The 27,501-nt window shown below is 41.6% G+C and overlaps 1 protein-coding gene across 10 annotated transcripts in view; it reads right to left on the reverse strand.

Annotated features, from left to right (window-relative positions):
• anks1b (ankyrin repeat and sterile alpha motif domain containing 1B) overlaps window positions 1-27,501 on the reverse strand; it is a 703,274-nt gene that overhangs the window by 369,761 nt on the left and 306,012 nt on the right. For 9 of the 10 annotated variants that reach the window (XR_004415215.1, XM_033039691.1, XM_033039692.1 and 6 more), the window contains 2 exons: window positions 12,746-13,042; window positions 11,151-11,226 (listed from right to left, as the gene is read on the reverse strand). Coding sequence is in view for 9 of the 10 variants with exons in the window: in XM_033039691.1 (XP_032895582.1) it covers window positions 11,151-11,226; window positions 12,746-13,042 (373 nt within the window). In the remaining variant the exon portion in view is untranslated. Of the gene's footprint in view, window positions 1-11,150; window positions 11,227-11,418; window positions 11,764-12,745; window positions 13,043-27,501 lie in introns of those variants that run through there. The other variant, XM_033039695.1, reaches the window with a different exon arrangement.

Genomic DNA, 27,501 nt, shown 5'->3' on the forward strand with positions numbered 1-27,501 from the left:
ATACTCTGCATTTCATGTCTTTGAGTGTACAAACTGCTCCAAGGCAAGTTTGCTGAACATCATCAAGTTCAAAAGCAGAATGTTTCAGTTTCAATTCCTGCAATGATGAATGCTACTTTATTTTAAAAATCTGTCATTAGATTCAGATTACTTTATTGCCATGTACACCAGGGAGCAATAAAAGCTCTTGTTCACACGAGGCTCACAGAGTAAACATCAGATAGTAATGATATATACACAACAATAAATACCCACAACAGTGACAGTAGAGTGGTGCAAGATTGTAGTGCAAAATCTGAGCAGTGCAAAATTTGTGTAGTGCAGAAGAATATTAAAGTACAATAACAGAACAACAGAATGAGGTAGAGTTAAAAGTAAGGGTACCTAGCAGCACAACCTGGAATGGGATGTGAATGCGATGATTGGTTCAGGAGTCAGATAGCAGTGGTGAATAAGCTGTTCTTAAGTCAGATCATCCAAACTGTATCTTTTCCCAGCAGGTAAAAGCGAGAAAAATGAATGGCCAAGGCGACAGGCATCCTCATTGATACTTCCAGCCTTCCTGATGTAAATCACCTTGATAGGAACTGAATGGAAAATAGTGACAAGCCTGTGATGGACTGGGCTGCGTTCATCTCTCTCAGGCGATTAAGAGCAGAGCAGTTGTCCCCTAGGCTGAGATACAGTACATCCCATCAGATTACTTCCTATCGTGCATCTGTAGAAGTTCGAGAGAATCCTCGTGGGCATCCCAAATGTTCTTAAAGCCTAATGAAGGTAAATACGCTGATGCGCTTTATTGATCTTAACATATGATGAGCATTTGAAGGCACAGGGCCTGTACTCACTGAAGTATAAAAGGATGAGGGGCCCCCTCATTGAAACTTACCAAATAGTGAAAGGCCTGGATAGAGTGGATGTGGAGGGGATGTTTCCACTAGTGGGAGAGCCTAGAACCTGAGGGCACAACCTCAGAATAAAAGGATGTACCTTTAGAAAGCAGATGGAGGAATTTCTTTAGTCAGTGAATCTGTGGAATTTATTGCCACAGAAGTCCATAGAGGCCAAGTCAATGGATATTTTTTAAACGGAGATTGACAGATTCTTGATTAGTACGGGTGTAAGGGTAATCGGGAGAAGACAGGAGAATGGGGTTGAGAGAGAAAGATAGATCAGCCATGATTGAATGGCGGAGTAGACTTGATGGACCAAATAGCCTAATTCTGCTTGTATAACTTACGAAGGTAAATACGCTGATGTGTTTTCTTGATCATTTCATCTGTGTAAAGGGACTTGGTTAGGTTGCTGGTGATATAGATACCTAGTAACTCGAAGTAAATGTTATGACCAACTCTAACTGACTGAGTGTATGGAAAGAAACTGAAGTTGCTGGTTTATACCGAATTGTTACTGTATATCCAACTGACTGAGGTCAACATGTCAGGAAGTCCAGAAGCCAGTTGCAAATAGAGGCCCTAAGGCCTAGGTTCAGAAGTTTAAGGAAGTGCGTATTTGGATTTATGGTGTTGAAGGCTGAGCTGTACTTAAAGAATAGCATCCTGACATGTGTTTTCATTGTCAAGGTGATTCAGGTTTGAATGTAATGCAAGAGAGACAGCATCCTCCATAGACTTATTTTTCCTGGATGAGAATTGCACGGGTCTAGATTGTCTTGTATGCAAATGTGGGTCATTAGCATTCTTTCAAACCACCATCATGGTTGGTGTTAGAGCTACTGGGGAGTAATAATTGAGACAGGTCACTTTTTTTGGGGGGGGACTGGAATAATTGAGGTTTCCTTGGGACAGGAAACTGTTGAAATAAGAAGCTGAAGTCATGAGCGGAGACTGCAGTCATTTGATTGGCACATGATTTCATAACTCTTCCAGGGTCTCCATCCCGGCCTGTTTGCTCTCGTGAAAATAAATCTGAATTTTGCCACCAAGATGTTTGCGACAAAGCCAGCAGGGGGTGGGGTGATGTGTCTGGGTAGAGCTCATACAACAGATGCATTAAGTTTATCTGAGATAAATAACTTATGAGAGGAATAGATTGGGTAGATGCATGGAGTCTTTTGCCCAGAGAAGGTGAATCGAGGACCAGAGGACATAGGTGTCATGTGAAGGGGAAAAGATTTAATAGGAATCTGAGCAGCAACTTTTTCACACAAATGGTGGTGGGTGTATGGAACAAGCTGCCAGAGAAGGTAGTTGAGGTGGGGACTATCCCAACATTTTTAAGAAACAGTTTGACAGGTACGTGGATAGGACAGGTTTGGAGGGATGTGGACCAAATGTAGGCAGGTATAGTAGGACTAGTGTCGCTGGGACATGTTGGCCGGTGTGGGTAAGATGGGCCGAAGGACCTTTTTCCACACTGTATGACTGTATGAGTGAGGAAATTTATGAGATGCATCGTTGTCAGTGATCGCTCCCAACTTCAACTTGCAGACCTCACTGGTATTGAGTTCCTGCCAGTTGATTGGTATCCATTTGATTGCACTAAGCTTCCAGCTTGTTTTGGAAATCTCTCTTGGCAACCCTGATAGCCTTGCGGAGATCATCCTTGGCCTTCAAGTGCAGTGCACGATCATCCTTCTTAAATGTCTTGGATCCAGATTCAAGCAGAGAGTGAATCTCCCTGTTCATCCAAGATTTCTAGCTTCACGTCTCACAGGTTTATTGCCTCTGGCTGATGCAATAAGCTCTGTAGGGATTCACCTATGATTTATAGCCTTATTATTACCACCTGATAGCTCAAAACCAGATTCTATGAAGCCTTTGTGTTTAGAAATTTGGGCTAAAATCGGTGGACAGTCATTTGACCACAATAAGTTTAAAAAAAGCAGGCAGAAATGACCAAAGTATCAGGAAAAAGTGTTAACTTTTAAACATCACTGACAAAATTGAAGAAGTAAACTGAAGGGCAGATAGGGCAAGCGTGCTGGTTTAGTAAAAACCTCAATCTTGTACAGTGAGGAAAATAAGGGAAAAGGAAACCAAAAGTTTGCTGCAGCAGCAGTTACAGAAATTAATGAGGAACTGTGGACCTTGTTGGTGTAAACATCTTAAGACACATCAATGAGTATATGGTGCATTATACAACATTTTAGCAGTAACAGGGTCGGTCCGAGTCAGCATGGATTTACAAAGGGGAAATCATGCTTGACTAATCTTCTGGAATTTTTTGAGGATGTAACTAGGAAAATGGACAAGAGAGAGCCAGTGGGTGTAGTGTACCTGGCCTTTCAGAAAGCATTTGATAAGGTCCCACATAGGAGATTAGTGGGCAAAATTAGGGCACATGGTATTGGGGGTAGAGTGCTGGCATGGAGAGAAAATTGGTTGGCAGACAGGAAACAACGAGTAGGGATTAACGGGTCCCTTTCAGAATGGCAGGCAGTGACTAGTCGGGTATCGCAAGGCTCGGTGTTGGGACCGCAGCTATTTACAATATACATCAATGATTTAGATGAAGGATTCAGAATAACATTAGCAAATTTGCAGATGACACAAAGCTGGGTGGCAGTGTGAACTGTGAGGAGGATGCTATGAGAATGCAGGGTGACTGGGACAGGTTAGGTGAGTGGGCAGATGCAGTTTAATGTGGATAAATGTGAGGTTAGCCACTTTGGTAGCAAAAACAGGAAGGCAAATTATTATCTAGATGGTGCCAAGTTGGGAAAAGGGCAGTACAATGGGATCTGGGGGTCCTTGTTCATCAGTCAATGAAAGTAAGCATGCAGGTACAGCAGGCAGTGAAGAAAGCGAATGGCAAGTTGGCCTTCATGACAAGAGGAGTTGAGTATAGGAGCAAAGAGGTCATTCTGCAATTGTATAGGGCCCTAGTGAGACCACACCTGGAGTACTGTGTGCAGTTTTGGTCCACTAATTTGAGGAAGGACATTCTTGCTATTAAGGGAGTGCAGCATAGGTTTACAAGGTTAATTCCCGGGATGGCGGGACTGTCATATGCTGAGAGAATGGAGCAGCTGCGCTTGTACACTCTGCAGTTTGGAAGGATGAGAGCGGATCTTTTTGAAAGATATAAGATTATTAAGGGTTTGGACATGCTAGAGGCAATAAACATGTTCCCGATGTTGGGGGAGTCCAGAACCATGGGCCACTGTTTAAGAATAAGGGGTAAGCCATTTCGAACGGAGATGAGGAAACATTTTTTCACACAGAAAGTTGTGAGTCTGTGGAATTCTCTGCCTCAGAGGGCGGTGGAGGCTGGTTCTCTGGATACTTTCAAGAAAGGGCTAGATAGGGCTCTTAAAGATAGCGGAGACAGGGGATATGGGGAGAAGGCAGGAACGGGGGACTGATTGGGGATGATCAGCCATGATCACATTGAATGCTGGCTCGAAGGGCCGAATGGCCAACTCCTGCACCTATTGTCTATTGTCTGTTTTGGAACAAATTTTATTTTCAATTTTTAAACTGAAATTATCTTATCCTGAGGGTCATGTTTTAGATACAAAAATGAATCAGTTATTTTAATGCACTTAGATTCCTGCATTTTCAATTGTGAATTTAATCCCTAAGAAAAGAGCAGGTGAGTTTACTAAGCATTCAAGGTAGGACAACTTGTTTCATTGAATTAACACTACCAGAAACAGTTGAACTCTTTAATGAAGGCATGGTTATTTGCACCAGGGAGGCAGGAGGGGACAATTTGCTGCTGCATAGTGCAAAGGAAGGTTGAGCCTCAGTTACAGAGTTCTTCAAAGTGCTCCTTCCAGTTTGCCTCTTCCTTAGTTAGTTTTTGGCTTCAGCTGGGTGGGTGTTTAAGCTGGAGGTGGACTTGACAGCATTGAAAAATTTGTATCTGTTTTCAGAAAATTGCTTGTTCTCCTGCACTATTTCTGCCAACCACCTATGCTATCGATCATAAGGTCATAGGGACTAGGAGTAGAATTAGGCCATTCGGCCCATCACGTCTACCCTGCCATTCAATCATGGCCGATCTATCTCTCCCTCCTAACCCCATTCTCCTGCCTTCTCCCCATAACCTGACACCTGTACTAATCAAGAATTATCTATCTGTGCCTCAAAAAATATCCAGTGACTTGGCCTCCACAGCCTTCTGTGGCAAATCATTCCACAGATTCACCATCCTCTGACTAAATAAATTTCTCCTCATCTCCTTCCTAAAAGAACGTCATTTAATTCTGAGACTATGACCTCTAGTCCTAGACTCTTCCGCTAGTGGAAACATCCTCTCCACATCCACTCTATCCAAGCCTTTCACTATTCTGTATGTTCCTGGGTATTCTGTTGGAACTTGGCTTTTAGTTGCCTGAAAAGTTATTGCTTGTTCCTAACAGCATGGTGGTACTTCTATACAAGAATGCCTTCCCTTCCCACTGACAAGAAGTCAGCAGGACCATATGTCAACTGAAAGACAAGAACTCAGAACAGACACTAGCCCTGCTGCACTTCTAAAGTTTACAGAGAGGATCTGAAAACACACATTTACAGCTCCCACACCTGAAAACAGTTGGACACTAGGGGATCTTAGAGACACATAATTGTGACCAGCGTCAATAAAAATAGATACATCCAATTGTGGTAATTGCAGAGTGAAATCCCTGGTGTCAATTACAAGGGAATTCATCCAAAAGCTCACAATCTATTGCTCTCTCCTTATAGACAAAGACCCTACAGTAAATCGCAATGCGTATTCGGCCCATCTGTAGAAACATAATTTTCATCCAAGGGAAATGCACACAGCCTTCAGCCACAGTACATGGCCTTTTCTCATTTCACCAAAGCCTTTGACCACTGATCGAGAAGGGCAGTAGAGATACAATTTCTATGTCTTCTGTGTTAGCAGACTTTTGTTTGCTTTTCCTTTGTTCCCCGCAAAGTAAAATAAACAGATTTTGACAGAACCTGTGGCATATAATTATTTCAAGCCTGTTCTATGGGCAGCAGAGCAGGTTTCTCAAATCTACGTTCCCGCATAAATTTGTCCCCATCTTAATTGTGCTACATTCTGACATTCAAATTGCGATCATAATTAAGTGGTCCAAACAGGCTAAGTCATAGTACATACACATTTGCTGTGCAAGGCAGTCACCCAACACTTTCCTCAAACATGCTTCCGCAAGACTACATCGCATCTCCGGCGATCGTTTTGCTTGAGTGGAGCTAATTAAGAGGACCAATGAGAAATCTTTTAACCCACATTGCCGGGTCACATCAACCTCAGTCAACGTGTGTTGTATGCAACAATGATTACAGATCTGCATATTTGGAGGACAAGCCAAATGTAAGAGGGAATGGAGCTTATTTGTTCTTGTCTTGAATAACTCCTCTGACTCATCTCACTTCCTACAAATCAAAGGAGTAGCCATGGGCACTCGCATTGGTTATGCCAGCTAGATCTTTCATTTCATTAGCTATGTGGAACAAACCTTCTCTGATACCACTCCCCAACTCTTTCTCCAGTAGATCTACAACCACATTGGTGTTACTTTCTGCACCCTTATGAAACTCAATGATTTTTCACCTTCGTTAATAACTTTCAACTCAAATTTTCTTGGCTTATTTGTGACGCCTTACTCCCTTTTCTGGATTGTCTCCATCTCAGGAGGCAAACTATCCACTGAAGTCCACTGTAACCCCATTGACGCCCACAGCTACCTAGACTACATTGTTTCCAACTCTATCTCTTATAAGGATGCCATGCCTTTCTTCCAGCCACATCTGCTTTCAAGACAACTCCCTCTACTCCACTCCGGGACATCTGAAATAGCCTCCTTTTTCCGGGAACATGGTTTTCCTTATATTGTGGTTGAAGTCCTCTCCTACATTGTCCAGAGTTTTGCTCTCACCCCATCTCCATCCAAACAGAACATAGATACATTTTTAAAAAGACACAACTGCTGGAAGGGTTTCGGCCCGAAACGTCGCCTATTTCCTTCGCTCCATAGATGCTGCTGCACCCGCTGAGTTCCTCCAGCAATTTTGTGTACCTGCTGGAATAGCACAGTGGGTCAGGCAGCATCTCTGGAGAACATGGATAGCTGATGTTTTGGATCGGGACTTTCGTCAGATAAGATTCTCCTAATCCTCACCTTTTACCCTACTCACCTCTGCACCTCTACATAATTTCCATTATTGTACCTACACCCCCTCCCTTACTTCCATCCAGGGAACTAAATAGCCTTTTTGAGGCAAAGATTCACATGCACCTCCTTCAGCCTGCATCTGTGTTCCTGATTTAGGCTTTTCTACATCGACATGTCCAAAGACTAGGCTATAGTTGTGCTCGGTCTGCAAAGAATATCCTATGCACCCAGTTGCATGTCATTCAAACTCCGCTTCCAATTCTCCAATGACCTCTTTGTCCTCGGCCTTCTCCAGCACCATGCTGGTGCCTCACGCCAACTAGAGGAACATCACCTCACATTCCACAGGGTAGTCTACAGCCCAATGATTTAGATACTGAATTTTCCATTTTCAGGTAACCCTAACGTCAGGTAACCCTCTCTATCTCTCCCCTCACAAACCAACTGTGGTCCTCTTAGTTTGTTCTCTTTCCCCATACCTGGCTCCAGGCCTCTTCACTCCTTTTTGTCCTTCTCCCCTGCTTGGTTCCATTAACCTACAACGTACACATTTCACCCACCAGAAAGCCTTTCCTTCTTCTTTCATTTGTTCTTCCTCTCTCCTTTAACGGTTCTGATTATAAGTTCATAAGTTCATGTGATAGGAGCAGAATTATGCCATTTGACCCTTCAAGTCAAATTCAATCATGGCTGATCTATCTTTCCCTCAACCCCATTCTCCTGCCTTCTTCCCATAACCCCTGCCACCTGCACTAATCAAGAATCTATCGATCTCTGCCTTGACAATATCCATTGGCTTGACCTCCACAGCCTTCTGTGACAATGAATTCCAGATTCACCACCCTGAAGAAATTCCTCCTCATCTCCTTCCTAAGGGAACGTCCTTCAATTCTGAGGCTATGTTCTCTGGTCCTAGACTCTCCCACTACTGGAAACATTCTTTCCACATCCAGGCCTTTTACTATTCGATAAGTTAAAATTAGGCCCCCCCTCGTCCTTCTAAACTCCAGCGAGTAAAGGCCCAGTACCATCAAACGCTTATCAAAATTGTTACCTTTTATTTTTAGATTCCAGCACTGGTAACCTCTGCGTCCCTATGTATCGCCTTTCAGCAACCGTCTCCACCTTCACCCTCCCCTGCCTATCCCATAAATACCCCAAATAGAGGAGCATTCATTGGAAACAGGGAGAAGCCTCATGTAAACAGTGGAAGGAGCGGATAGCTGCCAGTTACCCACCTACCCAACCTGTCATGCATCCTCTGCCTCATCTTCTGCAGATTCCACGTGGACCTGATCAACTACTTCAGAATCCGCGGGAGGCAAAGCAAGAGCAAATCATGGGTAAACTTGGGGAACTGCTTGAGAAGATGATTTTTGTGGCAGCAGGTTCTGCAAACAATGACCTAAAATAAAATCTACACACTGCAGAGTTCATTTTCTGGCCTTCACATCCTGAAGACGAGAAAGGTAAGACATGATCTAAATCTTTTCTTTGTGCATCTCAATCGTTTTTTCCCCCCAATGCTTTAAGGAGATGAAAATGCATGTTTGGGCCCCTCAGATGCGGTTGATTGCTCTCCCCTATCGTTACGACGGTTCATATTTTCCTATGTTGACTGAGGAGCCTGTAAAGCTGCAGCAAGTAAAACTTTCAATTTCCTGGTTCATATATGGTGCACATAGCAAATAATCACTCTTGATCCCTTGACATACGATGCACACTGTCTCACTGGATACCGAAAAAATTACTAAAGCAACCTTCATCTCAAGGTATAATAAATATAGATAATTGTTTATAAAATTATACTCAAAACTGGTGGAGTATTTACATGTGGACATGCCAAATAGAAACATCACTGTCGTACAGTGGAATAGAATTCTAAATGCGGGAATCATGTAAAGTGCATCCGCTCAACCTAACTTCCCAACTCGTAGCATTATGATAGGAAGGATCAAATAATTGGCCATTTCATGCTGTGAACAGTTAATATTAATAGGTAGTTATAACATCCACTTAACAAAAGAAACTAATTGATACAAGGATGTTTAGGTTTAAGTTTACTAAAGTAAACTAAAATTGAAAGTCTGCAAAGAATGTGCCTGTGATTTTCTACGCCATGTCGTATATTATTTACATTTGCTCTATAACCCAGATGGGAATTGTTTTCTCTCTCTCTATGTTTTGCTAACCCAAACATTTATTTCTTCTGCAACTACAGGATCATTACATTCAACAGACCTGGGGACATTTTGACAGCATTTGAAAGTGGTTAAAGAGTAATGGACGATAGATGCCCAGGGAATAATGTGGTTCAAAATAGAATTAATGGGGCAAATCCATGGCCATAGGTGTGGATGTGAGGAGGAAAGACAATTAGAATCACATTCATCAGCCTGTTAGTGTATATTCTTTATCAGTTCCTTACGTAATCTCGATGCAAGACACTGAATATAATGAATGTCAGGGCATAAGGTATAACATTAGTGATTTACAACTGAAGATAATGAAGGTTGTGAAAGATTGCAGGAGGATCTGGATCGATTGGCCAGGTGGGCGGAGGAATGGTTGATGCAATTTAATACAGAGAAATGTGAGGTGTTGCATTTTGGGTCATCGAACAAGGGCAGGACCTATGGTAGGCCTCTGGGTAGTATTGTAGAGCAGAGGGATCTAGTAGTACAGGTGCATGGTTCCTTGAAGGTCGAGTCGCAGGTAGATAAGATGAACAAAAAGGCTTTTGCCACTTTGTCCTTCATCAGTCAGAGTTTTGAGTATAGAAATAGGGAGGTCATGTTGCAGTTGTATAAGACTTTGGTGAGACCACATTTAGAATATTGTGTTCAGTTCTGGACACCATGTTAGAGGAAAGATATTGTCAAGCTTGACAGGGTTCAGAAACGATTTACGAGCATATTGCCAGGACTAGAGGGTGTGAGCTATAGAGAGAGGTTGAGTATGCTAGGTCTCTATTCCGTGGAGCACAGGAGGATGAGGGGGATTCTTATAGAAGTATACAAAATCATGAGAGGAATAGATCGGGTAGATGCACAAAGTCTCTTGGCCAGAGTAGGGGAATCGAGGACAAGAGGACATAGGTTCAAGGTGAAGGGGAAAAGATTTACTAGGAATCTGAGGGATAACTTTTTCACACAAAGGGTGGTGGGTTTATGGAACAAGCTGTCAAAGGAGGTAGTTGAGGCTGGGACTATCCCATCATTTAAGAAACAGTTGGACATGTACATGGATAGAACAGGTTTGGAGGGATATGGACCAAGCGCAGGCAAGTGGGACTAGTGTAGCTGGGACATTGTTGGCCGGTGTGGGCAAGTTGGGCCGAAGTTTCCACACTGCATCACTCTAAAATAGAAGTCTTTTAGATCTTATTGGTCTAATTTGGCTAATCTGTTTTAACATTCCATATATTTATTAAACATGCAGTTGTTCTCTCTGCTGATTTTGAACCTGATTTTATAAATATAAATCTATCTCAATCCCAGTTGTAAAATATATTGCCTTTGTAGTTTTGGATTAAACATATTGTGGCTCAGTTAAAAATAAGAAAGTTCTTTCATTAAAATTGCAATATGGCACATTCTTCCCATAACCATTAAAATGTAATTATATCAAAAGTTCCATTTGTTGAAAATATGAGGATGAAACTCACACCAAGTGGTATCAGTAATGCGTTAAGAGCTACGTACAATAGTAATGTATTTGACACAGCAATTAAGATGTATTTACACTCAAGGAACGTGCCTCCGCTGTTAATAATAAAAAAATTGTAGCAAGTTAAGCTTAATAAGCTTAATGTAACAAATAAGTTAAAAAAATAACTACAATTTGAAGCAGCAGCAACTGCTCTGCCCTCGGAACTGTGTGCATTCCGCATATTATCTGTTCCATTACTAAAAAAATGAAAGCTGCAAGTCTATATTTAAAATCAACTTTCCCTGAAATCATAAGCGCATGTACAAAAATAATTACTTTTCCCCCTACCTGTTCTTAAATTGTCAAAAGCAAATTGCCATGTAAACTACAGATGAAATAAGAAAACGTAATTGAATCTTACCTGCTTCTAGCAGAATTCGGACAACATCCATCTTGCCGAACAAGGCAGCTTCATGAAGAGCACTACCCTTTTCAGTCTGCAAAGCACAAATGTGAATAGTATGTTACACCATACACTACCTACTGCAGAATTGGAAAGATATTGCATTTTTAATTAATCATCTATCTCACTTTTTAATTGCTGAACTCTTCTACAAAATATATTCAAAAGCTTATTAAGACTTGAGTACATGTTTTCTTTGGATACTACTATTTTTGCAAACACTCACCAAAAGTCTTGTTGGTACTTGAAATAAACAAAAATGTTGGTTTCAATCAAATGCATTACCCTTTGCTGCTTTTGTTCCTCCAGATAGCTTGCACAAGTCAGATAAAGTTGACGTCTCAAAGGTTGTCACAAACGAGCAACTGAACAGAGTTTGTAAAAGAGTGTGTCTGGAGTATTTTGAAGCTCAATACATTCCTTTGTGGCTTCGGTTATCCACTGTCTTAGCTTAATTCATATCAACAAAGTCATCTTTGTCTTTCTTAAGCACTGGTGGTTGCACAGATAACATTTTAAAAGACAGCAAACGTTTTTGCAGCACTTTGAAGTGTTGCCCTTTGTACAAAATGGATGCACAGGATGCCTAGCTTATTCAAAAAGGTTCTTCCTGCCTTGTTTCCCTAAATGATAGGAAATTGATGATGTCAAACAAAGGAAATTGCTCATGCCACACCATTTCCAGGAATGTAACTGGAAAATAACATATACTTGCTGCTGCTGTGAACATTGCACATAATCAGGACACACAATATAATTAAGTCACATTGTTTGTAAGCACATTTCTTTACTTTCATAATTTATACTGCTGTTAATTTTGCCAACAGGTATTGTCCAACATGCATGAGGCGATGTTCTGAGGGCTTTTCCAAAAATGCACTATTTCAAAAATTCATATTATATAGGTTACAGTTGACAAGAATGTTATTGTATCATGATGCTTACAGATAGCAGTAGCAAGAATAATTTAGATACACAGAAGAAATAACGGGCATGGTTTTTTAAAATTTATCAAATGAATTTCATCATTTGAGAAAATTCTTAAAAATTAGGGATAATAAAAAAAACATACATTTTAATGCATGCAAACAATTTAAATATATGAATTGGCAAAGATTAAAAGAGCTTGATTGTTTGGTACTGCGTAACACTGAAATGCATTTTTACAAAAATGTTCAGTATCATTTATGTCCTTTCAGGTCAACTACTATTATGGAAATTACAATCCACCCATAAAAAACTCTGAAAGTAACTAACTGTGAACATGAAAGCCACAAGCAGCAGGAAATCACTTTAAAGAATTTTATTATATGTTTGGAATTTGATATTCTCATCTACATATAAAGGAACACCGAACATTGTTGATCAGCACAAAATCAACACGTTATTTCTAGTTGAAACAAGTACATTTATTGGGGTGCGATGATGAAACAAGGCAGTGGCGCTGAATGGATGGCATTTTAAAATAGCTGACTCACACCCAGAGTATAAAATGGCATTCCTCTCTAATGTATTATCCAATGATTTATTAATAGTAAACAATTTTCACCCACCTGGCAATTCACATCCATTCCTGCATCAAGCAAGACATGGACCACAAACTTGTGCCCATTGCGGGCAGCAAGATGAAGAGAAGTATGTTTATTGCTATTGCAGCTCATCAGATTTGGATGTGCATTTATTAACATCTTGACTGCCTGCAGACGACCATAGAGTGCGGCCAAGTCAAGGGGCGTTTCAAACTTATTGTTCCTTATAGTGGGATCAGTCAATTCTTCCAAGAGAACAGCCACCACTTCTGAGTGTCCATACTGTGCTGCACAGTGCAGTGCTGTTTCATTCTCATTGTTCTGTTGGAGACAAGAGAAGAAATTGTTACAAGGTGGCCAGGGAAACATATCTCTCAAATAAAGAGCGTATTGAGGCAAATATGGTTATTATTGTCACGTACAATTTGAAACAATAGCATTGTTAGGAAAACAAAAGTCATTAATTTAACATACACAATTGTTTTATGAAAGAATCTGGATAGAAATGAGAGTTACAGTGAAAGTGCAGTGCGTTTTAAGTAATTGTGCATTTTCTGCAGGTCTGATCAAACTCAGTATTCCAGATGGTGTCCCACGAGATTGTAAATGCTGGAATCTGAAGAAACAAACAATCTACTGGAGGAACTCAGCGGGTCGTGCTGCATCTGTGGATGGAACGGAATGGGTGATGGTTTGGTTCGATGCTGCACCTGAACAGAATAGAGAGGGAAGTTAATTAGTATAAAGAGGAATGGGGATGCTTTGAGACAGAAGCAAGAGGTAATTGGTGGACCAGTGAGGGGTCATGGTTCAGGGTGGATCAGAGGTGATATTGGAGAGCTGCAATTAGGCCTCTGCATGGTAGAGTCAGTCCGCCAGACAACAACGGCGGCACTTTATCTGTGGGTTTGGTGCCTAGATTGGGATAAGCATGAAATGAATGGAGTGCTGCATATTCAGAGGTGAAGAGGTTAAAGCAGATGAGGGGAATAGGGAGGCAGAGTCGAGCCAGTTTATGTCACAATGCCAACTGGAGGTAAAAAGGTCAAGAGCCAGTGGATTGTTTATCTCCTGAGATGGAGACAGAGAAAACTAGTAAAGGGAAAGAAGTGTCAGTAATGCTCCAAGTGTTATGTGAGTGGAAAGATGTTCACCAGTTTGGGGTATGTGTACATTCCAAACATGGGCCACAGCAATGTTAGGGCCTGTATGAATCTCAGAGAGGCAGAAAGATGAAACTGCACTTGTTTCTCCTGGGATTCAGGTCTCAGGCTGCAGCTCTCAAATGTTCACAGTCGGAGCAGGAGTAGGCCTGTCTGCTATTCAATAAGATTAGAGCAAATCTGACTGTAACCTCATCTTCATAGTCTCATCCTCTGCAGTAAATGTTCACCTCCTTGTTTATCAAGAATCTCAATTAAATATCCCAAGACACTGCCTCCCCCAGCATTTGGACTTTACAACAAGATACATATTGTTTAATTGAGTATGCAAATGGAGCTTAAAGTAGGAAATTGTGATGTTATACAAATCAAAAGGCAGATTATATTCTAAATGGAGAGAATGCCAATGAGTGGAGTACAGAGGATTCTTGGTATTGTTGTGTATGAAACACAAAGAAATGGCATGCAAATGCAACGAGTAATTGACAAATAGCACATTGATTGGTAGGAGATTTAAAGTTAAAAAAGAGAAATAAAGTTTAAATTGTACAGGATAACAATGAGGCCCCATTCGGAGTAGCATGAACAGTTTTAGTCCCTTTATTTAGTAAAGGATATACTTGCACTGGAGGCAATTCAGATGGAATTCACTCGTCTACTTCCAGGAATGAAAGGATTATTCTACATGAACGGCTGAAAAAAGTTAGATCTGTATTTTTGGATCTCAGAAAAATGAGGTATGATTTGATTGAAATATACAAGTTCCTAAAGGGATATAACAAAGTGGATGTTGAGAATCTCAAAAAGAGAACATGGTTGCAGGAAATCATTTAATGTCATAGAGTGAGGTTTATTGTGGTCAAATATTGAGGTGTGTGAGAGGAACACTTTCCCCTTCCCAGTGCTTGGTGAATACTCCATTTTCAATTGAAGGGCAACAAAACCCCATTTTTAGGTCTGAATAGAAATGAGACTTACAGTGAAAGTGTAGAGAATATCTCTGACAGTGCAGAACAAAAACCTATTGCTTTAGGCATCACTTTCACTGCATGATAGCAGGACCTTCTTAGCTCTTTCTTACAACCTGGTACTTGGCCTGTGTGTTGGAACAGGTACAGGTTCAAGTAAGCATGGTGATAGCTAATTGCTCACTTTACTTTCTGGCCTAACCATAAGGTGCCTCAGTAAAAGAGTGCGAGAATATCCGCAAGTCCAAGATCCTGCAAACTGCATGGCTCCAAGGATCCTGAACTATCAAATATAAAAGGACCTGTTTACTAATGCAGGGGATGGTGAATCTTTGGAATTCTGTACCCAGAGAATTCTGGGGACAAGATTACTAGAGGTATTTAAAGAGGAGGTCGATAATTTATTGAACAATCAGGAAATGGAGGGCTGTATGCAACTGGCAAGAAGAGGCAGGCTTGAGGCACCAGGTAGCTTAATCCTCGTATTTTCTTGTACTCCAATGTCATTTGCAACCCACTGAAAGAGAAAAGACAACCTAATCCTTGATTTTAAAAGGTGATTCCTTATTATTTAACTGTGACCCCAGAAATGCCCTGAGAATATAAGATCCTCCTGAGATTATTGCAATTGGAATGGGTGATGTTTCTCTTGCTAAATCGTCAAAACGATATGTAGTCTGCACCATGGACTTGCTCTTTTTTCTCGCACTCCTTTGCTGAAGTGCCCAGTGGTTCGACAAGAGATGAAGTGAGGCATGAAGTCTCCTCAAGCCCAAAATACAAAGTTTTCTCACACATCTTCGTGCATTTCAAGATAATAATCTGTGTTGCCATGTAATTTAGAATTTCTTAGGAATTGCTGCAATAGCAAGTAAATGACTCTTTATATAACATACATGGCCAAGCACATTAAAAATAGAGTGTGCGCTGTGCAGGTCTAAATCAATTACTTCTCTAGAATCATCAATTCCAAAATGCAATCCGAACACACAGCAAAATACAACAAAGAGTGTTACAATTTCTAGCTGTTTTACGCTGAGAGAAAAACTAACAAATGAGTACCTTGGACCCTCTGTGTCATGAGTTACTGAACTGAAAAACAAATGTCCCCTTGAAACAATTAACAAAGGATCAGTTGTGGAACTGAGTCAGGCCAACTCCAGCATTCATCAAGGGCATTCACTGTAAGCAGGATATCCCGTGTCCGTTCCTGAATAATGGAAAGGAACTGCACCCTTTACAACTACTGATGGATGTGGGTTCAAGTGTACAATGTCTATACCAGTTAGTAAACAGGTCCTGTGTATTTGATAGCCAGGCAAACACAAAGTAGATCGATAAAAGCAAGGTTTTCCCGTGGACACAGGCACCAGGTGCCAAGGTCAAATGTATTTTTCAAATCTAATTGGGGGCTCGTCATGAAATTATCTCCTGGTTTTAAATTTGGATTAAGAAATTTACAAAATAAGAAATTGTGCAACTAAATGTACATGGTTATTAATGTTTGCACATTGCACGTAGTAAATCTAGAAGTAACTGAGCCAAAGTGGATTAAGTGACACACTAAAGGTGACAGGTAACATAACCATCAACTATACCTACAATAAGGGCAAAGTACAAACTGCTGAGCTGCAATATAATAAACATAAAATACACTCAGAACTTAGCCCCGAGTTGCATGTAAAGACCTACAAGACAAAGAAATTGTAAGTTCCGATTTAGAGCAGGTGCTATGAGATATAATTGCTTGTTTATATTTCTACATGTAATAAGCATTGAAAAAAATCTGAGAAAATCTGAAACTAATTGTCACTTAATACATGTATTTCGGATGGAGATGATAAACAGCAAATTCCTTTTATTAAACAAGCTGATAAGTGACTAATTCTTCAAGATTCATTTTTTGCTCAGCCACTGCAAATGCCAGGAGCATGAGAAAAATCTCATGTAATTGGTTCAGCAACGTTTTCAGTGCATAAGTTAATGCAGTGCAGCTGACAGATGTGAAACTCAGAAATGTGATAGTGTTGTAAGCTTTGACCACAGCATTACACCTCAGATGTGTTAAGAGCTTCAGCAAAGTTGCATGGTCTTTGGACCAACAGAAGTCTTCCCAATGTCTGCTGAGAAGGTAATAGCAGCAAAAGCTGCATCTGACATCATTATCGTTACTGTTGACTCAAACTGAAAGGCCTCCACACCTCAATCTGTTATTTACCGGCAATTTATAGTGATCAGAACTCAACCGTAACATTCATATGCACACCTTTACACATTCAGCAAACCTTGCAGTAACATTTCTAATCTTACACATATTTGCAGATATATACATACTATTGCAGGATAGTTGCATCACCCATATACGAGGCATGGCATTCAGTGAGAAGTTACTTTTGGGTTTGCTGAAGTATTGTACAACAGGAAGCAGCAGAAATTAACAGGAGGGCGAAGGAGCATATGCAAACATTTGACATCTATGCAAGGCACAGTGCTGGCCATCATGAGAACTTTCATTGCAGAGGATACAGGCACCAGTGGGCTGACAGATTGCATATGCACATTTCCACATTCCTAACCTTCATTCTCTTATGTGTAGGAAGAAATTGCTGATGCTGGTTTACACATGTCTCGCTGAGTTACTCCAGCATTGTGTTTCTCTCTTATGCCACTTCTCCTTCAGTCCTCATGCTCATTGATTTACAAGCTGCAAATTATACAAGCTTGCGCTTCTTAATGAGAAGCCCCTGCTCATTCTCCCAGTCATGCTCAGTGCTGAGGGGAAACATTAGTTTGCATTTAGATTGCAAAAAGAATAGCTCAACATCAGCCAAGACATTCCCTGTAAACAAATGAAACTTTGGAATAGCACCCAAAACATATAGAATTACAGAAACAGCCATAAGCAATCAAGCAGCTACGTTGTTCCTCACTCATCGGAAGCAGATATGCTTGGCAATGCCAACAGTAATTACCCCTGAACTGAGAAGATACATTAGAGGCATCCAACTAATAGGGCACCCTCTACATCAACGAGACCAAGTGTAGATGATGTGACTGTTTGCAGAGCACCAATGGTTTATTCACATTGGCCATTTTGAACTTGCAGCTGCAAGTCAATTTAACTCTCCTTCACATTCCCACAGTGATCTGTTTCCTGTCGGCCTTCTTCAATATCAGGTTGAGGTCAACCACAAATTAAAAGGGCAACAGCTGATAATCCACTTGGATAGCCTTCAACCCGATGCGAAAAATAGAATTTTCCAATTTTGAATAACTCACATCTTCTGTGTTCCTTTCCCTGTTCTACCACCTAGTTTTTCTCTCCCTTAATACAACTTTCTGACTACCATCTACCAATCACCCACATACCTATCCACCTGGGTTTTTTTCCTCTGGTCTACTATTCGTAACTCCACTAGCTGTTTCCATCTATTCATCATTCCTTCTTTATCTAGTTCCACATCTATCTTTCAGCCTCGAGTTTCCATCTTCCAGCTCGCCTCCACTCATCTGGCTCGATTTTTCCTTTATCTATTTCTACCCATCAGTCCCCAGCCTCCATCTCCCAACTTTTCCTGTCCCTCAGGGTTTTATCCATGGCTCTGGATTTAAGACATTAAGAATGTAGAAAATATCAGCAAGAGTAAGTCATAAGAAAGGTTGCCCATTAGACCCATCAAATGTGTTCCAACATCCAATAAGAAAACAGCAAATTATTTGTTCAGTTTCTTGACTGACCCTCACATTCTCCAATTCTCCCAATCCAAATATCTATCAACCTCATGCTCCGATGTCAATACTCAATGACTGAGCATCCATGGCCTGGAAGAAAGAACTCCAACGACTAAGAAGGATTCTGAGTGTCTTGTGTTCTGTGTCTTGTGTCTACTGTTTGTGGGTAAGTGTGTCTGTTTAGTGTTCAGCCATGAGCGAATGGCGGTGCGGGCTCGACGGACCTGGTGGTCTACTCTCGCACCTACTTTCTATGTTTCTATGTTCTATGTTTCTATGATCTAAAATATAATTTGCCCATTCCCTCCAAAGATGCTGGTTGACCAGTTCCAGCACTTTGTGTTTTATCCAAAGACTACTCTCTGAACTTACCAACCTTTCCCCATTTTACTTCACAATGCTGAGCTCTCTTTCCCAAAACTATGCCCACTGGCTGTAATGTTTTCCCACAGGAAATAACCTCTCAGCATCCAATCCATCATACTCTCTTGGAATTAAAATGAGATAATTTCCCCTCCTTCTCAACCAGGGCTCGAAATTAAAGGTTGCCCGGGTGCCAATGACCACTCAAAGTGCCGCCGGGCAACCTAAACGCCGAGTCATTTTGCCCGGCCTGGCACGCAGATAATGGTTTATACCGAAGATAGACACAAAAAACTGGAGTAACTCAGGGGGTCAGACAGCATCTCTGGAGAAAAGGAACATGACGTTTCGTGTCGGCGACGTCTGTATTGCGAGGCAAAGATATTAGATGCGTGGTGACGAAGGGTCGGAGCGAATGATGGGTCCTGCACAGCGGCAGCAGCGGCCATCTCCTCCTCCTCCCACACCCCGCCCGCCCTGAAAGCGACCACTGCTTGCAAATCCGCTAACGGCGATTTCAAAACAAACCCTCTCGCATGCCAAGGCCGGGAGGGAGGGAGTGGGAGGCCTCCTTCCGCCGTCTGAAGCAGTTGCACCATAGATCCTACAGCTATAGGATCTTTGAGCTGCACCGCTCGGCCCCGCACCTTGCTGTTGGCTGGCGGAGGAGGGGATACGGTGGCGAGGAGATCCCAACCGCCTCCCCCTTTGGCGGCGGCACTTGTCGGTGGACAGGGATGGTCAAGGCAGCGGGGCGATGTTGTCCGAGGAGCGCTGACCTTCCTTCCTCCCCACCTCGTCTGCCCCTTCCCCCCTCTCTCTTTCTCTCTCTCTCTCTCTCTCTCTCGTGTACGCCCCCCTCCAACCCCCATCCCTCCTCTCCATCCCACAGATCCCCATTCCCACCTCTATTCAGTCCTCACTGACATCCCCTGTGCTCCCTTCCCCATCTACCCCTCCCCCCCCATCTATTCATCCTGCGCTGATCACCCTATCCACCTCGCATTGATTCTCCTGCCACCCCCCATTCATCCTACACTGGTCCCCCAATTCATCCTGCACTTACCCCCTTTCCCATCCATCCTGCACTTCTCCATTCATCCTGCATTGATCCCCCCATACATCCCGTACTGACCCACCCTCCATTTACCCTGCACCGATCCCCCATCCATCCTGTAGTGATCTTCCCATTCATCTTTTACTGAATGCCCATTCATCTTTTACTGCACCCCCCATTCATCCTGTACTGATCCCCCCCCATCCATCCCGTGCTGTACCCCCCATTCAACACCACTGACATCCCCCATGCTCTCCCCTCAAAATGTTACATACTCCAACTAACACGTACTAATTCACCTGCCTCAGTCCATCCATTCCGCACTGATTGCCTTCTCAACACAACCCCCCCCCCCCCCCCACCATCTATCCACCCCGCACTGATTCACACACACCCTCTCCCCGACCCTATCGTGCTGGAAATGTCTTCAGAGCGAACATTGACTATGTTTGATAACGGAATGCAATCAAATGTCTTTTATTTCCCAATGTTATTATATGTTTTAGTCCATAAAGATGGATTAATTAAATTGTGAACACGTGAAACATTAAAACCGCAGTGTTCAATTGTCACTGATACCGTTGACACATTATTACAGAATTCATTTTAACGGCAAATCAATGCTCTTAATATGGAGCATCAGTACTGTACTTATTTAATGAACAACATTCACAACTATACGTTGGATTTATCCAGGTTTTACTTCTACAGTCAGTCATATACATCACAAATTTGGTCAGGAGATATTTTAGTTGAAATGTTAACGTTAATTCTGAAGTGGGAATGATGGAAACAGCGTTTATCAATAATTTTTTTTTAATCTGGTGCGTACAAACTGGGTATCTTCATTGCTGTTCACAACACGTACATCTAATCTGAATGTCCGGTAATGTCGCGTTTTGACCTTTAAACATATTACCAAAAGAACATTTGCTGCAGTTATGTCCTTTGGCCATCTCTTGTCAGTCAGTGTAATGTTTAACCTGTCAGATGGGTATGGTCGGTTTTAACAGCTATTATCATAAAATGCCTTTAGAAATGTTCTTGCAACCTGTATATTTTGTTATGGATAAATTATGTGGGAAGCAGAGTGTTTCTGTACCAATAGCAATAACGACCTATGCTATGGCCATGTCATGGCGATTTTCGGTCCTTCACAGAAAACATGCTTGCATCAATCCGTAGTGTGCATGGTTAAGCATATATGTTATCATGGTCCAGGATTTATTGACACAGGTTGATCATACGCTGAATAATTCAACCACATTTTTGTTTGGAAGTGGAAAGAACTAATAGAAATTGCATTAATTGCAATGTGTAAAAAGAGTTGAGATACTGTATTGTAATTTTGCTGCATGTCATTGTGGTATATATCATGTCTTGATTGGTGAATATGTTTAGTTTGTGACTTTATTTGAAGCAGAAATAATATGTGAATGCTTCATTGACCATAATTCCAAATGATAACTACACACTTCGTCCAAGCATATTATAGCACGCGTCATGCAAACCGTTTTAAATGACCACCTCAACTGTCATTTGGCAACCTAAAAAGCTGCCAAGGTTGCCCGGCTGGCAACAGGGAAAAAAAGTTAAGTGAGAGCCCTGTCAACTTCAATGAGTTGTTGGCCTGTCCTATTTAAAGTCATCAATTGGATAATATGGAACACTGCTGACGGCAGGGCAAGTGAAAAACGTTTTTTTTTAGTTTAAAATGTCAATAACTTGTAAAATATACCATCAATGTGAACAAAACTTGTTTAATTGACATCACAGGACAATGATTCTAATGATTGCAGAACATGTCCCGAAGGCTGTGTTGCCTACCCGGTGCTAGGGTTAAGGATATCTCTGCGATGCTGGAGAGAAATTTGCAGAGGGAGGGGGAGGATCCAGTGGTCGTGGTCCATGTGGGGACCAATGACATAGGAAGGACGAGGAAGGAGGATCTGCTAAAGGAGTTTGAGCAGTTAGGGAATAAATTAAAAAGCAAAACCTCGAGGGTACTGATCTCCGGATTGCTACCTGAGCCACGGGCCAAATCGGCGAGGGTACGTAAAATTAAAAAGTTAAATGCGTGGCTCAAAGACTGGTGTGGGAAAAATGGGTTTGGTTTCTTGGGCCACTGGCACCAGTACTGGGACAGGGGGGATCTGTTCTGTAAGGACGGACTTCACCTGAACGGTGCTGGGACTGGGGTCCTGGCAAATCATATAACTAGGGCAGTAGAGAGGTCTTTAAACTAAGTAGCGGGGGGGAGGTATCAAGGGGGGTAATAACGGCAGGGGTAGAGGAAATAGAGCAGGGTATCAGTGGGGAAACGGAAAATCAAAATGTGACAGGAGGATTCAGAATGTGTGAAGATAAAGCTCTAGATGTTAAAGGGGCAAAAACAGAAAGGAAGGGTAGTAAAAATCATCTGAAAGTGCTTTATCTAAATGCACGGAGTATTCGAAATAAGATAAATGAATTAACGGTGCAATTAAATATATATAGTTATGATATCGTGGCCATTACGGAGACATGGCTGCAAGGGGATCAGGACTGGGAGTTAAATATAGAGGGGTACTCGACAATTAGAAAAGATAGACAGGAAAGAAAGGGAGGAGGGGTGGCCCTTTTAATAAGGGAGGGAATAACGGCAATAGAGAGGAAGGATATTGTGTTGAAGGATCAGGATAGTGAAACAGCTTGGGTACAGATAGAGAATAACAAGGGGAAAAAAACACTAGTGGGTGTAATTTATAGACCTCCAAATAGTTGTGACGCTGTTAGTCAGAACATAAATCTGCAAATAGTTGACGCATGTAAAAAGGGAACTGCTGTAATCATGGGGGACTTCAATTTTCATATTAATTGGGCAAACCAAACTGGGCAGGGTAGACTAGAGGAAGAGTTTATAGAATGTATTAGAGACGGGTTCCTAGAACAGTATGTCACAGAACCGACAAGGGGGGAGGCAATCTTGGATCTGGTCCTGTGTAATGAAGTAGGATTAATTAAAAATGTCATAGTTAGGGACTCGTTGGGAACAAGTGACCACAATATGGTCGAATTCCATATTCAAATAGAAGGGGAGCAGGTTGAAACTCAGGCTAGGGTACTTAGTCTAAATAAGGGGGATTATGAAGGTATGAGGACTGAGCTGATCAAAGTTGACTGGGATAGCAGACTCAAGAATAAGACGGTACATGAGCAGTGGTGTACGTTTAAGGATCTACTGTATAACCTTCAAGAAAAATTTATTCCTATGAAGAAAAAAAGGGGTAAGGGTAAGAACAGTCAGCCATGGCTCAGTAAAACTATAAAGGATAGTATTCGGCTGAAGGCAAGGGCATATAAGGTAGCCAGAGATAGTGGGAGGGTAGAGGATTGGGAAGCATTTAAAGGTCAGCAAAAAATAACTAAGAGATTAATTAAGACGGGGAAAATAGACTATGAAAGGAATTTAGCGAACAACATAAAAACTAATAGTAAGAGTTTTTATAGCTATATAAAAAGAAAAAGGGTGGCTAAGGTGAACGTTGGTCCATTGGAGGGTGAGACTGGAGAGTTGTTGGTGGGGAACATGGAAATGGCAAAGGCATTAAATGAGTATTTTGTATCAGTCTTCACCATAGAAGACACAAAAAATATTCCAACGCTGGATAAACAGGGGGCGGTAGGAATGGAGGAGCTAAATACTATTAAGATCACCAAGGAGGTGGTATTAGGGAAATTAATGAGACTGAAGGAGGATAAATCCCCTGGGCCTGATGGATTACATCCAAGGGTCTTGAGGGAGATAGCGGTGGGGATTGTGGATGCATTGGTGATAATTTTCCAAAACTCCCTGGAGACAGGAACGGTCCCAGTGGATTGGAAAATGGCCAATGTAACACCTATATTTAAAAAAGGAAGTAAACAGAAGGCGGGTAACTATAGACCGGTTAGTCTAACATCGGTGGTGGGTAAAATGTTAGAGACAATTATTAAAGAAACACTAACGGGGCACTTGGATAAACATGACTTCATCGGACAGAACCAGCATGGTTTTGTGAAGGGGAAGTCCTGTTTAACGAATCTGCTCGAATTCTTTGAGGAAGTAACAACCCGGGTGGATAAAGGGGAACCGGTGGATGTGGTATACTTGGACTTCCAAAAGGCTTTTGACAAGGTGCCACATAAGAGACTATTGCTAAAAATAAAAAATTATGGGATTGGGGGTAATATATTAGCATGGGTAGAGGATTGGCTAACAAATAGGAAGCAGAGAGTGGGGATAAATGGTTCATACTCGGGATGGCAACCGGTAACTAGCGGGGTTCCGCAAGGGTCGGTGCTGGGACCCCAGTTGTTCACAATTTATATAAATGATTTGGAGGAGGGAACCAAGTGTAATATATCAAAATTTGCGGACGATACAAAAATGGGAGGAAAAGTAGGGGATGAGGAGGATAGGAAGAGTCTGCAAAAGGATATAGATAAGTTAGGTGAGTGGGCAACAACTTGGCAGATGAAATTTAATACTAATAAATGTGAAGTCATTCACTTTGGGAAAAAAAATGATAGGGCAAGTTATTTTCTAAATGAGGAGGAGCTGCGTTGTAATGCAACGCAAAGGGATCTAGGGGTAGTAGTACATGAATCACTAAAAGTTAGTATGCAGGTGCAGCAAGCAATCAGGAAGGCCAATGGAGTTTTGGCCTTTATTGCTAGGGGGATTGAGTATAAAAACACGGAGGTCTTGCTGCAGCTGTACACAGTATTAGTGAGACCACATTTGGAATACTGTGTACAGTTCTGGGGTCCATACTTAAGAAAGGATGTACTAGCCCTGGAGGCAGTGCAGCGAAGGTTTACAAGATTAATTCCTGCAATGAGGGGATTGACATATGAGGAAAGGTTAAATAGGCTGGAACTCTACTCTTTGGAGTTTAGAAGAATGAGAGGCGATCTCATTGAAACGTATAAGATCGTGAGGGGCCTTGATCGGGTGGATGCACCGAGGATGTTCCCAATGATCGGGGAAACTAGAACTAGGGGACATAGTTGCAGAATAAGGGGGGGCTCTTTTAAAACTGAGATGAGGAAGAACTTCTTCACCCAGAGGGTGGTTAATTTATGGAATTCACTGCCCCAGGGAGCAGTGGAAGCAGAAACATTAAATATATTTAAATCTAAAATAGATGTTTTTTTAGCTGCCAAGGGGATAAGGGGCTACGGGGAGAGGGCAGGGATATGGACCTAGGTATGGTTAGTATAGTAAGACCTGAGTGATCTCCTGGACAAGTGTCGATCGCCTGGATTGGGGTCGGAGAGGAATTTCCCGGATTTTTTTCCCGAATTGGACCTGGGTTTTTATCCGGTTTTTTGCCTCCCCCAGGAGATCACGCGGTTCTTGGGGTGGAGAGGGGAGATAGAGGTATAAAGGGGAGGGTAGTGTCTTGTGTTCTGTGTCTTGTGTCTACTGTTTGTGGGTAAGGGTGTCTGTTTAGTGTTCAGCCATGAGCGAATGGCGGTGCGGGCTCGACGGACCTGGTGGTCTACTCTCGCACCTACTTTCTATGATTCTATTATTCTATGATTGCAAAAATTGTAGTGCACCGTTTTTGCGCAAATATAGGTTCAAACTGGCACACAAACAAACCAACAAACATAGAAACATGATGAGAGGTTTAGTAATATATAGATTATTACAGTTTTGTCGCATTGTGCTCGGCACCTTGCTCAAAAGGAATCTACAAGAAATAAAGACGTTGCAAGTTGTCCCACATCAGAGATTGCAGATCCTGCACTCAGAATGCTGTGTCCCGGTCATGCACAAATAATTAATTGCCATACACATAAATAAACTATGAACTAACATTCAGACCGCTTCCAATCACAAACCCGACCTGACAGTACTATACATAATAATCTTAGCCAAACTATAAATTTGAACTCAAAGCTTGAATTACTTTGTGATAGCTAAGATACTTTAGTGCAAGTAATTAAATATATCTTGAATGAAAAGTCAATAAATGTACAAGTAAACACTCTGAAAAAAATGTATACGTATATACGTATAGGAAGGAACTGCAGATGCTGGTTTATACTGAAGATAGATATAAAATACTGGAGTAACTCAGTGGGTCAGGCAGTATCTCTGGAGAAAAAGAATAGGTGACGTTTCGGGTGGTTCTGAAGAAGGATTCAAATATCACCAAATACCCCAAAATATCACCTATTCCTTTTCTCCAGAGATGCTGAGTTAGTCCAACATTTTGTGTTTATCTTCTGAAAAATATTCATTCAGATTCACTCATGTCCTCCAGAGCAAGAAATGTACTCACCTTACCCTGTCTAGACCAAAGTGAATCTAGGTCCACTAGCGTGGTTAACATTCAGCTGAGCTGCGAGTTGGTATCAGTTCAAAGGCATGTAGGGATGAGCAATAAATACTGGCCGAGATAGTGAAATCCAAGAATAAATAAAGTCCTACTCACCAGTTTAAGTTGTTACCAGCTCATTTGCGACAGAAAAGGAGATGAAAATTCAGCTCCCCGCCTTTATTAATCATTTTTTAAAACAAGGTGCCTAATATTAGCGTATGAAATTATACTGTCAGACCATGATATGGCCCTACAAAACAAAGTTAATTTTCTGTACGAGCAGCAGGCATGGCCTTCAAGTATCCTTTGTAGGGATCAGGTTTACTTTGTTTAATAGTTAGTAAAACTAACCAAACTAACCTTAACAAGGGTTTTTAATCATGCTTGATGGCCTTTAGCCACCTCCAAGAGAATGTCTATTTCAATATCAGTAGGTGCAATGCAAAGGAAGACTGAGCGATAAATAGGCACATTTTTAAGTGCAATTCTGGAAAATTTTCCAATGATTTTCTTGCATATGAGAGATAAATTCCATGACTCTACACTTTGAAATATGAGGGTTTCCCTATATCAGACCATGGGGTAAAATGAAAAGATAGTCATATGGGTACTTGAGTGGTACATGTTCATACTAGATTTATGCTGAACATCTTTAACTGTTGAAAAGATAGGATTGCATCATTTTCCCCAGACGGACACTACCAGGAAATATGGCCAGAGTGAGTCAGTGTCACTGCCAAAATGGAGCTTAGCACTGGATCTTCCTTGGTGACAAGCAGTAGCTGGAGGAACAGTGAGAGCTTGCTTAGGTGGGGAAAATAGGACGTTGCCAGCTTGACTGTGACACTTCCCTAATCATTCCAGATGGAACTGAGCAGTGAACCAAAGTAGACAAGAATCAATACAAATTAAAACATTCACAATTTTCTTCCAAGTTACTCAGTGTTTATTCAGGGTAGGGTACTGACATGGATAGAAAATTGGTTGGCAGACAGAAAACAAAGAGTAGGGATTAACTGGTCCCTTTCAGAATGGCAGGCAGTGACTAGTGGGGTACCGCAAGGCTCGGTGCTGGGACCCCAGCTATTTACAATATACATTAATGATTTAGATAAAGGGATGAAAAGTAACATTAGCAAATTTG

Source organism: Amblyraja radiata, chromosome 21, assembly GCF_010909765.2.
Source record: "Amblyraja radiata isolate CabotCenter1 chromosome 21, sAmbRad1.1.pri, whole genome shotgun sequence".
Taxonomy (NCBI): Eukaryota; Metazoa; Chordata; class Chondrichthyes; order Rajiformes; family Rajidae; genus Amblyraja; species Amblyraja radiata.